This window comes from Stenella coeruleoalba (genome assembly GCF_951394435.1).
Source record: "Stenella coeruleoalba genome assembly, chromosome: 1".
Classification (NCBI taxonomy): domain Eukaryota; kingdom Metazoa; phylum Chordata; class Mammalia; order Artiodactyla; family Delphinidae; genus Stenella; species Stenella coeruleoalba.
The window spans coordinates 22,237,663-22,252,886 of NC_137169.1; the positions used below are offsets into that span (position 1 = coordinate 22,237,663).

At 44.2% G+C, this 15,224-nt stretch overlaps 1 protein-coding gene across 6 annotated transcripts in view; it reads left to right on the plus strand.

Moving 5' to 3' along the window:
• The first annotated feature begins 4,396 nt into the window (after positions 1 to 4,396).
• GMEB1 (glucocorticoid modulatory element binding protein 1) overlaps positions 4,397 to 15,224 on the plus strand; it is a 31,389-nt gene continuing 20,561 nt past the window's right edge. For 2 of the 6 annotated variants that reach the window (XM_079938821.1, XM_079938826.1), the window contains exons 1-2: positions 4,397 to 4,463; positions 11,181 to 11,338. In XM_079938821.1, the coding sequence (XP_079794947.1) occupies positions 11,211 to 11,338 (128 nt within the window). In that variant the 5' untranslated portion in view covers positions 4,397 to 4,463; positions 11,181 to 11,210. Of the gene's footprint in view, positions 4,464 to 8,910; positions 8,961 to 10,944; positions 10,992 to 11,180; positions 11,339 to 15,224 lie in introns of those variants that run through there. The other 4 variants (XM_079938822.1, XM_079938823.1, XM_079938825.1 and 1 more) reach the window with 4 other exon arrangements.

Consider the following 15,224-nt stretch of genomic DNA (forward strand, 5'->3'; position numbering starts at 1 on the left):
TATATAGATCTAATGTGCTTAGAGCAAGCTCTCAGCAGATCTGGGTACCACTGTCCCTCAGTTTCCCTGCTGTTTTCAAACTGATTGCAGCCACTGTGGGCCTTGTCCAGTTCATACCCACAGTGTCCCCAAGGGGGCCTGGAAGCCTTGAACGTCCCACACGGAGGCCTCTCCTAACCCTGCCAGCTACCCCCAAAGTTATTTTTGGCCCTTCCACTGTTCATCTTTTTTAGTCACCCAAAATGAACAGAATTATCTCCCAAACAAAATTGTCTGCTCAGAAATCAGAGAGACCCCAAGAATGCTAGAGGGGAGGATAGAACCAGACTGGCCATTCAAGTATGTCTCATATTGAAAAGAAGAAGGAAAAGGGAATTCCCTGGCGGTCCAGTGGTTAGGACTCTGTACTCTCATGCTCTCACTGCCAAGGGAGGGTGTGGGTTCAATCCCTGTCAGGGAACTAAGACTCTGCAAGCTGCTCAGCCCAGCCAAAAAAGAGGGAGAGGGAGGGGGATGCGGTGGGGTGAGGGTGAGGTGGGGTGTGGGAAGAGGAGAAGAAAAATTATTCTCTTCAATGTTTAGGAAACAGTGTTTAAGGGGAAAAGAAGAATAACACAGATTGCACATTCAAGACAATTCTTCAAGCTAAAGGAAAAAAATGCATAGAAAAAAGATTGGAAGGAAATATACCACATGTTAAATACGTGGGTTTTTTTTCCTTCTTCATCCTTTTATGCATTTTACAATTTTCTGCAGTGAACAGGTAATTACAGGAAAAACAATTAAGTGAAAAAATAAAAAAGGAAAGCCTTCACATGACCTTTTTGCCTCTTAAAATAATCATCTTTTTGCCTTATGCCTTAGTTCCTTCTTTTTGTCAAAAAATTTTAAAGAATTTTCTCCACTCACTGTTTCTGCTACTTCTCCCACTTACCATTTGATTCACTCCAATCTGGCCTCCTCCCTAACCTCAGAGGTGACCCACCCTGGAAGGATCAGCAATATCCTCTTAGCTGCTAAGTCCAATGACTTCTCCTTTTTCCTTGCCTGATCTCTCTGCAGTATCTGGCATTGTTGGTGCCATCTTCTTCTTCTTTTTTTAAAAAAATATTTATTTATTTAGGCTGCTCCAGGTCTTAGTTGTGGCATGCGGGATCTTTAGTTGCGGAGTGTGGGCTCTTTTAGTTGCAGCATGGGACTTAGTTGCAGCATGCAGACTCTTAGTTGTGTCATAAGGACTTCTTAGTTGCGGCACACATGCGGGATCTTGTTCTCCCACCAGGGATCAAATGTTGGCCCCCTGCACTAGGAACCCGGAGTCTTACTCACTGGACTACCAGAGAAGTCCTGCCATCCATCCCCTTCTGGAAGCGCCCTGCCTGCTCTCTGGGCTTCTTTTCTCTTCTCTGTCCAGGGAGCTAAGCATTCTTACCACTTCTGGTTGGTTCCTTCAGGTTCCTCAAGGCTTAATGTTCCCCAGGTTTGGGCCCCACATTGCCTGCACACTCTTCCTGGATGACCCATCCACTCTTGGCCTCTGTGGCCCATCTACATTGACAGGTCCCAAAATCCAGTCCTGGACTCTTGCCTCAGACCAGTCAATCCAACTTCCTCTGGATGCCTTCATCTAGATGTCCCTCAAACACCGCAGACTCAACAAGTCCAAATGGACTCATTATTTCTACTTTCCCTCAATCCCCAACAAACTCTTCCTGCTTTGTTCCTTCACTTGGGGTCATCCTTGTCCCTTTCTCTCACTCCCCGCATTTGCTTGGTCACTAAGACCTGTTGGTTCCAGTTTGGAACTGTGTCTGGAGCACAGCCATGAACTCTGCCCTGCATGAGCCCCTCTCTCTCTTGTGGGGGTGATCCTAGCAAGATGATCCTAGTTTCCCTCACATAGTTTCCTTTTCCTGGTCTTTATCCTCTCCAGTCCGTATCATAATTTTTCGGATCATTCATTCATTCGATCAACAAACATTTGCTGTGCACCAAACTCTACAGGTTGACACAAAATAGATAAATAAATAATCCAGGGGCTTTCACATTGTGGGGATTGCTATGAAGGTAAGCTGGGGGGTTGAGAGAAAATGACTAGGACATGGATGGGAGTTCTCTCAGACATGGTGCCCTGAATAGTCCCCCAAATGAACCTGACAAGTGCCCTGGTAGAACTGGGAGCAACAATGATAGGGAAGAAGGTGACTGGGGACCCCACTTTAAGGTTGGGAGCCAGTGAAGGTCTGTGAGGAAGGATAGATGAGAGTGAGCTCTGAAGACCTGAGGGAGGAGCTTCCCAGCTAGGGGGAAGAGCCAGTGACAAGGCCCTGAAAAGAGTTCCAGGCACAAAGAGAGTATCCAGAGCACAGTGAGTGAGGGGCAGAGGAGGACAGGAAGGAGATCACACAGGGTGGCCCTAGTGAGAGGTATGGATTTTATTCTAAGTGCAATAGGAAGCTACTGAAGGGTTTTTAACAGGGAAGTCACATAATTTGACGTTATTTCTTTAAAGGGTTACTCCCTTTAGGTGCCTAGGGCGGTTAACATTTGCAAGTGGGTGAATAGGGTTGCTGAGTACTAGAAAATGACTTCAGTGGTCCAGATAAGTCCTGTGGGCTGGGGCTGGGTGTTAGCACTACAGCTGAAGAGGACTTAAACCTCCCTTGGGTCCCCACTCCTTGTAGGATATCTCCTTACCCCTTATGAGAACCATCTGGTTCCAGCCCCCCTCTTCAGCCACATTTCCCTGTATTTCTTTGTACATGTTGTTTTTGGAATGCTCTTCCCCACTTTTCCCTTTGATAAACTCCTACTCATTGTTTGAGACCAGGCATAAATGCCTCCTCCTCTGTGAAGCCTTTCAGGAGTCCTCCAGGGAGAGTCTTTTGCAATTTTTCTGTGCTTTGTTTATATCTCTATGATAACACCTATCACACTGTACTGTCTTGTATGTTTACAATTCTGTCTCTGAAGAAGTAGACCGAGAACTTCTGGAAGGCAGGGACAGGGTTTTGGTCAATGTTCAATGAGTGCATGATGCATAATCAAAAGATATAGATGATCTTGCTATGAAATAGTTCACAAAGGTCAGGAGTCCACTCATGACCAGCCCCTATTATATTCAAAATCACCTACTAATGTGTAAGTCTCCTTATTTGATCCTGGAAACAGCCCTCAGAGGTGGGCACAGTGGGAAAATCATCTCTATTTTACAGATGAGGAAATCAAGGCTTAAGGGACTTGTGACTTGGCCAAGATCCCTGGGCTGCGATAACCAAGCCTAGAATCCAGGTTGTCTGACCCCCAAATCCTATTCTATTGTTCGACTCCTGGGTTGACTACCTGTTCTTGAATCAAGAACCTGTAAAACTTCCTGTCACCTCGTCATGACAGAGGGGACAGAGATCAGAGATGTGACTCATAGGAAGGGGCAAGATGGGGAAGCAATTCTCTCTCCCCTTCCAAAACAGTGCCTGCATGCCACTACCTCATTCGTTCTTAATAACGGTAGCAACCATATGAGTGGTTATGACCATGTACTCTGCAGAAAGAAGGGCCTGAGTTTACATCCCGGCTATACCATTTATAAGTTTTGTGACCTTGAGGGATTAGTTAACTTCTCTTGGCCTCCTGTATTTTATCTGTAAAACGGGAGTGAAAAGAAGCTACTTAGTAGAGAAGCCAAGAAGATTATATGAGACAAAGGTATCTTCCCTAAGGCCTGGCCATAGAAAGGTCTTAACACTTGCTAATTACTATTACTGGCCCCAGGAACTTTCCTAAGCATTTTCAAGGATCATTTCTCTTAACACTTAACAACAACCTAATTCCTAGGCAAAATAGGGGCTTAGAGCTGTCCAGTAACCCCCAAAGAATTTATGACTTGAACCCAGAACAAACCTCACAACCAGAAAAGGCTTGACAAACATGCATGGGTGAGAACGCAGAGTTTGCTTACTGACTCTATCCTGAACCAGATCTTTGATTCCAAAATGATAGTTGTATCATCACTTCTGAAAGTCTGATGAACGTAAGCTTCATAACCGGATTTGAGGAAGTAAGAGGGGCAGAGTCCTCCAAGGGGAGTCCTGCCTTTGAGAGACATGCCTTTGCCCCCGATTGCGAATGAGGTGAGACTTTAATTTAGGCCTCGTTTTCCTCACCCGTAAAGTGGGGTTAGAAAAGTTATCAGGATCCCTGGAGTCCCTCCCAACACTAATTTTCCAGGGCAGGAGATTCTTGCTCTGATAAAGGCCCCAAACCCTCCGGCTGAAGTTCATCCTCCGCGGGGCCGGCAATAGGGACGCGTCCCCTTTAAGGAGCCAACTCGCCGGCGGCGGCGGCCGGAAGTGTTGAAGCTGGGCCTGGCGGCGGCGGTGGCGGTAGCGGCCGTGGCGGCGTCTGCGCATGCTCCGTCGCCCGCCCGCCCTGGCCGCTCGCCGCCCGCCCGCCCGACGGAGACGGTGAGGAGGGGGAGGGGTGGGCGCGCGGGCGCGGGCGCGGGGTGGGGTGGGGGCGGGGGGGCGGGCGCGGGGGCCGCGCGGCGGCCGGCGAGGGCGGGCGGGCGCGCAGGGGGCGGGGGGCTCCTGCCTCCGCGGGCGCCTCCCCACGCCCTGTGCGTGCCGCCGCCGCCGCCGGGGAGCGAGCGGACGTCGCGGCGCCGCGGGGGGGTGGGGGGACGCTGCCGCTGGGTCCGCCCGAGCAGCCGGGCCGCCCCCAGCGCGGCCGGCCGCGGCGCCCGGGTCCGGACCCCGGCCGAGAGCGGCCGGGGGCCGGCGAGCCTGGCGTTGGGGGGCCCCGGAGCCCCGGACCGAGGGGCCCGGAAGTCCTCGGCCGAGGGACCTGGAGGGGCCGGAGCGACTCCGGGCTGGGAGGCCCGAACGCCCAGGACCCTGGGGAGGGGTCCGGGGATCCAGGGGTATCCCCAGAGGCGGGATCCAGGGAGCACCAGGCCCTTCGATGAGGAGCTGGGGAGAGGCCTGGGTCGAGCTGGGGAGAGGCCTGGGTCGCGCTCAGGCTAGGGAATAGTGGTGAAAGTGGGGCGAAGGGTGAAGGAAGCCCGCTGCCCGCCCGAGAGTATCCCTGGGTGCCTTGGGGTGGGGAGCAAGAGCAGAGAGTGGGTTGCTGAAGAAAGGAGGGTCCACGTTTCACCCGGGGGCGCGTTAGAGGCCTCGGCCATTCAGTCCAGGGGGAAAGAAGCAGGTGCTTCCCCGAAGGCGTGGTGACAGGTCCGGTAGTGGGAGCAGGGGACAAGGAAGAAGAGCTCTAAGGGGAAGTGAGCAGGCCCTTACCGTCCCCTAGATGAGGGGGCGGTAAGAAGACACCTCAGAGCCTCCAGAGGAAGGAATGAGAAGGGTCCAGATCTGTGAGAGAATAACAGCTGGGAGTACCTCCTGATATTATAGGTGGAGAGCAGGGTGATCTGGTCTGTCGCGGGTGGGGAGACCCGTGTTTTTGAGGACGGGAGAGAAGATAATTGGTGGGAAGAAGGCTAAAGTACCCTTGCTTTCTAAAATGACAGGGGAATTGGCCTGCTGTCTTCTAATTGAGGGGCAGGAGAGGTGAGGGCAGACTCTTGCTTGAAGGTCCTGGAGTGTGATCCACCCAGACTAAGGCACAAGTCTTGACTTAGGGATCAAGGGAAGGCTTGGCCGTCTAAGAAGCTGGAGGAGGCCTGCATTCTCTTCTCAAGATGTGAGAAATTCAAAAACCCTTCCTAACAGACACAGCAGGGGCCTTAACTGGTGTCTGTTTAGGAGAACCTGGAAGTGGCATTTTCCTCCTTAACCTGGAGGATTAGGAAAAGGGAGGATCAGATATTTCGAGTCTCACAGAGGATTCTTTTCTCTCTTGGGGAGACTTCTTCATTAAATGGACTGACTCCCCTAATTTGTCAGCCTTTTATCAATTATGTGTATTTAAATTAGTCTACTGACTTGATGACTTTTGTCATTAGTTGTTAGTCAACCACTTATTCATATTTACTTCAACAAACATATTGAATAGCCAACTTGTACTCAACTTCATTGGGATAGTTTGGGCTGTATTTTGGTCTTGTCCTAAGCAGAAGTCTCCTCAACTATAGTACGGTGACCCTTCAAAAAACCCTTTTACTGTCAAGCAGATTTGGAAAAGAATACAATAAAATTCCTAGTAATGAAAACTGAAAAGATTGAAATTTAAAACTTAATTTAAAAAAAGAATAGGGCTTCCCTTGTGGCGCAGTGGTTGAGAGTCCGCCTGCCGTTGCAGGGGACATGGGTTTGTGCCCCAGTCCGGGAAGATCCCACATGCTGTGGAGCGGCTAGGCCCGTGAGCCACGGCCGCTGGGCCTGCGTGTCCGGAGCCTGTGCTCCGCAACAGGAGAGGCCACAGCAGTGAGAGGCCCGCGTACTGCAGAATAAACAATAGATTTGACACACTTGAAGAGAAAAATCATGAAAGGGAAGATAGACATGAAAAAACAAAACATTCACACACCCACAAAAAACCCTTTTATGCTATTGCTTCCCTAAACACCTACGTAGTGGTCACCAATATGTGACTTATCCCAAACTTCATTTGCCCTGGCACTTTTCCTCACAGTGGTCCTATGTAGTGATCTTACTGGCTTCATTACATCTGGTAGCACCCTGGATCACCTACTAAATACATGAGGAGGAATAAAGGGAAAAAAAAATCCAGTTTTGACCTCATGTAATAATAAAGTTTTAACTTGGAAATTTCTTAAGAATAGACCACACAGTCTACAAAAATTACAGTGAAGTATGGAATAAATACATTTTGGAGTTAGAAAATTTCAGGATATCTAGTATTTCTGTTAGTCCATTTCAACTACCAACTCTGATGTTCCTATGATCATGTGACACTTATGCTTACATCTTGCCATGTTTTAAACGATTTTCAGGACACAAAGTGAATTTAATCCAGAGTAAGTCAGATTATCATATGTTTAGTTTTTTGATAGTTTATGTGAGTAGTCGTGCTTACTTTCAAGGTGTCTTATTTGTCTTTGAAAATAGCTACAAATAATTCTTCCTTTGCACTTAAGTTTGACATATTTCCTTCATGTGTGCCCCTAGAATTACAGAGTGTTGTGTGATTCCACAATGAATACTCTAAGTCCCCTTCCATGAAATACCCAAAGGAGCAACTCACTCATCTTGCCTTAGGAGTTTTGGTTGCTATAAACAGGAGCTACTTTTCAGTTTACACTCAGCTCGAAGAGATGACCTTGCAATTAGCCAGTGTAGTCTGTAGAGCTGATTCGGGTTACTTGCTAGGAATATGGTATTTAGGATAATAAGAGATATTCAACCCAAACTTGCTTCTCTAAAGAATGTAAGAATTGCCATGTTGGACCAGACCTGTGTCTCTGACTGATACTGAGAGATATATCGTGGATGATTATAATTATCTTCGCTGATAAATTCTCAGAAGGTTAGAGAAGCAGCCAGAACCTTCCTCTTGAGTTCTGAGGTGTGTGGGGGGTAAGGAGTATATGAGTTCTTATTGAGGAAAGTATTAATCAAGAAGTTAGTCTACCACTTATTCAGAGTATTGTAGAGAGGACTCAACCTTAGGGTAGAAGGTTGAACTAGAAGCATCCTAATTCTGCTTCTCTAACCCATTAATTTACCTATGCTATTAATTTTTTAACATTTAAACCATTTTTTTTGAAATAAATTCCCTACGATTGTTACATGCTAAAGTATTACATCTTTTAAATTCATTAAATATGTAACAGAATAGTGCTTGACAACAAACAAGTGTCCGACAGTTGTTAGCTGTGATTATTTTAATTCACCCTACATTTCTTTTTTCACCCTACATTTTTATGGTTCAAACTTTGACGATATCTATTGGTTCAATTATTCTAGGATTTGATGGCATTTTATACTTCATCATATCCGTTTTGGCTTTTTCTAAACTCAAGGGTCCTAATCATTTAGGTTCTATTGCTGGCAGCCAGCCACACCAGTCCACTGATTCTCTAATCCCCACCCCCGCCAGTTTTAAACCTTCAATTTACATAAGTTTATTTATTTATTTATTTATTTATTTATTTTTGCGGTACGCGGGCCTCTCACTGTTGTGGCCTCTCCCGTTGCGGAGCACAGGCTCCGGACGCGCAGGCTCAGCGGCCATGGCTCACGGGCCCAGCTGCTCTGCGGCATGTGGGATCTTCCCGGACCGGGGCACGAACCCGTGTCCCCTGCATCGGCAGGCGGACTCTCAACCACTGCATCACCAGGGAAGCCCAACATAAGTTTAGATTGTATATTGTAGTATCTTGCAATTACTTTTTTTCTGCACTATGTGACAGTGTCACACATCTCTTTCCCTTCTGTAGCTCCTTAAGAGCAGATAACATCCCTTTTCATATCCAGGGAGCCTAAGTCTGTGTCCGATGTGGAGTAGGGACTCAGTACATATTGGCCATAATGATGGGCAGTAAGCAAGGCAGCTTAGCCTGAGCTGTCTAAGCAAATTTATATCCCCTCAGTTAAAGATGAGAAAATTCTAGAAGTCTTTTAGGGTAAAGTGAGTTACTCATTGCACAAAAATTTATTACATACATGCTATGTGCCAGATTTTCTTAGGAAGTTTTAGGTGGGCAGTTTTGTAAATAGAAGTCTGATATTTGAAAACTATTTATTACACTCGAGAGTCCTGGGCACTGAGCTAGCACAGGGGAGCCTGTTGAAAAAGAAAAGCTATCCTTTCTCTGCCAGGATGTAGTCTGAGGGGGAGAGGCTGACAAAGGGGGTTGATGGTTGTGACGGGGATGCTGCAGGCGCTGAGGAAGCAAGAAGGCCCTCTCAGATCTAGTCAGGGATGTCACAGATGGCCTCTCTGAGGAAGCGATGTTTTAAATAAGTCATAAAAGTTTAGCAGTGACTTGCCAAAGAGGAAAGAGAAGAGAATTCCCGGTAGAGCAAACAAGTGTGAAGGCTCAGGTGAGGAAATATGGCGTAGTTGAGAAATTGGAAAAAATGCAATGGCAGGAGCCCACAATGTGAGAGGAAGAACTGTGAGAAATGAGGCTAGCAGGGTGGGCAGGGGACAGATTTGGTGGGTTTTGAAAGCCATATTAGGGTCTTTGCACCTTAATAGCAGCAAAGGGAATGCACTGAAGGATTTTTAAGTGGGGGAAAATGGCCTTTAGTAAGATGACTTTGCTCTGTAGATAATGAATTGGAGATCAAGACCAGAGATTAGGGTACTGACGAGAAGCAGCTGGAAAAATCCAGGTAACAGTGTGGTGGCTCAGAATATGATGATGGCAGCACAGATGGAGAGTGGGGGTTGGTTAAAAGAGATATATAGGTGATAGAATGGATAGGATTTGGTGGTTGGTTGGATTTAGAAAGAGAAGAAAGAGGAGTCAAAAATAGCTCCTTAGTTTCTGGCTTGAGAAAATGGGTGGAGGGTAGCACCATTTATTGAGGCAGGAAACATAGGAGCAGGTTTGAGAGGGAACAGGCTTTCAGTTTAAGGTGCCTACAAGATATTTTAAGAGGCTTTTAGATATAGGAGGTGTTGAATCCAGGAAAAAAGTTTGAATGTGAGAATCATAAAGGACAGAAGTCTAAGTCATATATGAGGAATTTTAACTAGGTCAAACACAAACAAAAATTGATTGAACCAATGTATGTCACTGCCTATGATGAGCAAGGCTGTGGGAGACAAGATTTTTATTTTTAATTAAAAAAAATTTTTGGCTGTGCCGCTGCATGAAAGAGGCAAGATTTTTAGATAAGCAGCACCTGTCCTCACAGAGAGTATAGTGTAGTCATGGAGGTAGATGTCTATTCAGTTAACTGCAGTGCAAGGCACAGTGTGATAAACACTAGAGGAGAGCTGCAAGCAAGTATTGGGGGACCTCAGAAAAGAAAGTGGTTTGGCAGTGGCTTTGTGGAGGAGTGAGCTTTGAGCTGGACCTTGAAGGGAGAAGGAGATGCGGGAGAAAGGAGTTTTGGGCTTATGGAATAACAAAGGTAGAGAAACCTGAAAGTACATATTACATGTTCAGAAATCTGTGGGAGGTTGGTGTGGCTGGATCTTAAGATTCTTGGGATACTGTAGTTGCAGATGAAACTGGGAAAATTTGGGGGCCAAATGAGGGAGATTTTGAGTGCCATGTTAAATGTGTGTATTATAGGCAAACAATTGCTGTGGCAGAGCTGAAATGTGGATTCGGTCATCTGAGTACTAGTTACATATTCACACTTGCATCCATTGTCTGTCTAAGCACAGTTCAGCACAGTCCTAATCATCTTCAAGTACTCACATATCTAAGTAAATGGAGTGTTCTTATCCATATTCTCTTAAGTGACTCTTTTCAGCTGTGAAGACTAACAGCTGCAGAATAACTTGGGGCCCTCTGAGTTTTCATTAAGCTTGAGATAATGCTTTGAGTTACTTTAGAGTCAAGGAGTTTGTGGTACTGGACAGTGGTTTCCCTAACAGCTCCGCAGGGGAGATGTCAGGCAAGGCCCTATCTCCATTCAATATGAGGCAAAGAGGTATTAAGACGTTCCTGGAGGTCATACAGTTGGATTCAGCATCTATTAAAAAACCACACGATGCGAACCATCTTTCTTTTTCCCATACAACTTAGTTTAGTTAGCAGATACTTATTAGTATCTGCTTATTAGTATCTACTCACAAAGGACAGAGCACTTGATGAGGTATAAAGGCTGGTTGCAAAGAAAACAGATGATTCTTACTTCCTAGGAGCTTAGTTTGGGATGGAACTAGTGGTGTGCTGTAAACCAGCTCTCTAGAAGAATAAATACCCTGATTTGTAATGTTTGTCAATTTCTGTGGTGTATATTCTCCCAGCAACTGATTTCAAGCTACCAACTTGATGTCACTAAACTTGGAGTTGGGAAGAGATGTGCACAGTTGGTTCTCAGGAGCTGGTAGAGCTGGCTCCAGCACACCACGGGGTGAATCACACATACTAAGAAAAACTACAATAACAAGTGAGTACTAAGGCATTTCTGGAAAGATCAGAGCCTATGTCAGCCCCTTCTCACAGTTCCCATCTTTTTCAGAGGACCATGATCTGCAGGATGCCCTGGGAATTAATAGTTATTATCTTGGTGTTCCTTTCCTATGGTTGCCATCTTTTCAAACCAGACAAAGTTACTGGTGCTTCTTGTTTCTGACAGCAGCTCCAGCTATCTGACTTCATGTGAAAGATGGCTAATGCGGAAGTGAGTGTCCCAGTGGGGGATGTGGTTGTGGTACCCACTGAAGGAAATGAAGGGGAGAATGCTGAAGATACCAAAACCCAAGTGATCTTGCAGTTACAGCCTGTGCAACAAGGGTAAGTGACTAGAGATTTGAATATTTTGAAAAATTTGGGAGGTTCAAAGAGTGAGGAAATTATAACTTTAAGGTGATTTAACATAATGGAACATTCAACATCAAACTCTCAGAGCTAAGTTTTCATCTCTATAATGTATTGTGTGCTATATTTGTCATTCAGTACTTACTACAACAGTTTGCTGTTTCCTTGTCTCTCTCCGTCTTCTCTACTGTGAGTTCCTTGGGGGTAAGTTACATGGTTCCCTCATCTTACTTATCCACACTGTTTAGCACAAGGCCTTGGTACATGTTTACCAAAAGACAGTGTATTTAGAGTCAGAGGAGACTAGGCAACTGTAAAATTATTCCTACCAGAAGTTCTCTGGACCCTCGTGGATGGGCAAATTACTAAGCTTAGTCTATCAAAAAAATATTTATCAACCACCTACGATTATACAACGTATTTCAAAGGTGTTGAAAGAAATATAGCACATGGTTCCAACCATCATGGAGCTTGTAGTCTAGTTGTGCAAGGCAAAAATACATGTTTATAAATAAAGAGATCACTTACATGGCAAAACCTAAGAAGTGCAGAGTGGCATGGTTAGGATGTGCTTTTGAATTCAGAGGATCACTGTGAATTTGAAAGAAGATATAAGATTTTTTGGTGGTCTTGAAAGTTAAATGGGAACTAGATCTGCAGAGGGAAGCGGGGGGTAGTTATTTAAAATAATTTTTTTTTATTTTTAAAGTTTTTTTTTTTGTCAAATATAGTTTTTTTTGGTTTTTGGTTTTTTTTGGCTTTGCCGCGTGGCACGTGGGATCTTAGTTCCCTGACTAGGGGTGGAACCCGTGCCCCATGCATTAGAAGCATGGAGTCTTAACCACTGGACTGCCAGGGAAGTCCCAGGGGGGTAGTTATTTTATTTTGGGGAATGTATAAAAGATTCTTCAAGGATCAGAAGTGTTCTTGGGCAAACATATACAGTTGGCCCTCTGTATCTGTAGGTTCCGCATCCACAGATTCAACCAACCTTGGATAAAAAATATTAAAAAAAAAAATCCAGAAAGTTTGAAAAAGCAAAATTGAATTTGCCACATGAAAGCAACTATTTACGTAACATTTACATTGTATTAGATTTTATAAGTAATCTAGAGATGATTTAAAGTATATGGGAGGGACTTCCCTGGTGACTCAGTGGTTAAGAATCTACCTGCCAATGCAGGGGACACAGCTTCGCTCCCTGGTCTGGGAAGATCCCACATGCTGTGGAGCAACTAAGCCTGTACGCCACAACTACTGAGCCTGCACTCTAGAGGCTGCGAGCCACAACTACTGAGCCCGTGCACCACAACTACTGAAGCCCGTGTGCCCTAGAGCCCACGTGCTGCAACTACTTAGCCTGTGCTCTAGAGCTCACGAGCCACAACTACTAAGCCCATGGGCCACAACTACTGAAGCCCGCTTGCTCTAGGGCCCGCGTGGCACAGCTACCTAGCCTGTGTGTTGCAAATACTGAAGCCACGTGCCTAGAGCCTGTGCTCCGCAACAAGAGAAGCAACTGCAATGAGAAGCCTGTGCACCTCAATGAAGAGTAGCCCCTGCTCGCCACAACTAGAGAAAGCCCATGCACAGCAATGAAGACCTAACACAGCCAAAAATAAAATAAAAAATTTTAATAAAAAATTAAAAAAATAAAGTATATGGGAGGATGTGTGTACGTTATACACAAATATTCAGTACTATGCCATTTTATAAGGGACTTGAACATCTGTGGATTTTGGTATTTGCAGGGAGGTCCTAGAAGCAATCCCCCACTGACACCAAGGGATGGCTGTAATCCAGTTCCAGTCTACTAAGTAATGCACCTTGCCTTAAAAATTTCTGGAGAAAAACAGTTAACCTATCTTGATAATTTAAAAAGCTTTTTAGTATAGGAAATTTCAAATATACCCCAAAATAAAATATAATGAACCCCCGTGTAAGCATCCATCACCCAGCTTCAACAGTTATCAACGCATGGCCAGTCCTTTCTTTTTTTTTTCACATGGCCAGTCTTATTTCATCTCTACATCCACCCACTCCTGAATTTTTTTGAAGCAAATCCCAGACATTAGTATGTATCTGTAAAAGATAAGGACTTTTTAGTTTTTAAAATATAAACATAGTTTGCTGACATTTCTGAATATTGTTGAGCATAAAGGAAATATTCTAAGGTCTATAAGGGAAAGTTGATATAAATAATGCCTAACATATAGCCTATAGAGTGGTTTAAATTTTTATTGGCACCAACAGATTATGCATGCTTATTCAAACTCATTTGTTTGGGAATTTTGTTTGATACACATACACATACTTGTAGTTGTTACCTTTTGAAGTAGGGTAACATCAGGAAGAATTAAAGGGCAGGTTCTTTAGTTCTCTGCAGCTTTATTTTCTTTTTCTTTTTCATTTTTTTTTTTTTTTAGAACTTATTTTCTTATGGAGTCATCATTTCTTCTGTCTTTCCTAAAGTACTCCAGTTGTCATTTGTCCTATCCCCAGTAGAGACAGAAGAAACTTCTCTGCTACTTAGAGACTTAATTCTTTTGAAGATTTGGTTCCACTTATTTTTCTGTTTGTCTTTTTTATTTTCCAAATGATATTGCCTTTTCTGGAAACCTCTCATTGCTTGCTTAGGTAGAGGATCTTTGTACAACATATATTGACTCCCCACTCCACTGTTTACACTGAATTTTAGTGCATGAGCTAGTGAATAAACATTTTGAGGTATTGCATTCTTTTTTTTTGAGGTATTGCATTTTGAGATGCCTGTCAGTTGATTTTTCTAGTTGTATTATTTTATTATTTGAATATTTTATTGCATTTTAGCCTCATTTTATAAAAATGAGCAGGGTACAAAAGCAGTGATTCTAGTGATAAGAAATACTGGTCTCATGATTTTAATACACTTGAGACAAAGATGGAAATCATCAGGTGTCAGTCTTCAGCCTCATCACACTTAACCTGCTTGGCTACAGTTCAAGTATGAAGGAGAGAAACAATCAAAGAGTATATATGAATTGCTGGGAATAAATTGGTAAAGATTATATTTAAAAGGCAAGAAATAATTAGAGATTTTATATAAGTATTTTTAGATTTCAATATATAATTCCTCTTGTCCATCTTTTTAGCTTTTACATATATGACATTTAATACTGTCTCAAATTTTCATCATATACACATTTTCAGGAATACATTGTGAAGCAAAAGTAGAGTGTCTGGTAACAGTCTTTTAATATGAATACATAGAACCTGACGTGTAAGGTGATACTTTCATAATAATACTAGATTGGTTTTTTTCTTTTTATAAATTTATTTATTTTTGGCTGTGTTGGGTCTTCAATACTGCACGCGGGCTTTCTCTAGTTGCGGCGAGCGGGGGCTACTCTTTGTTTTGGTGCGTAGGCTTCTCATTGCAGTGGCTTCTTTTGTTGTGGAGCATGGGCTCTAGGTGCGTGGGCTTCAGTAGTTGCGGCATGCAGGCTCAGTAGTTGCGGCATGCAGGCTCAGTAGTTGCATGGGCTTAGTTGCTTCGCGGCATGTAGAATCTTCCCGGACCAGGGATGGAACCCGTGTCCCCTGTATTGGCAGGCGGATTCTTAACCACTGTGCCACCAGGGAAGTCGCTAGATTGGTTTTGAAATATGTCCACATTCAACTTTTTAAAAAAAACATAGATACTGAGGTACTCAGGTACTAAGATACTAAGAAGACTTTTAATTCTGGGGGTTTTTCAACAAAGAAGGCTTGTTCAGCCTATGCTTTCTCTTTAAAAACAAAAAAAGATGGTTATTAACTTTTTCAAATAAAACCTTTAAAACATACTTAAAAAGTCCTCAGGAGGAATGAAGGTACTAAGATT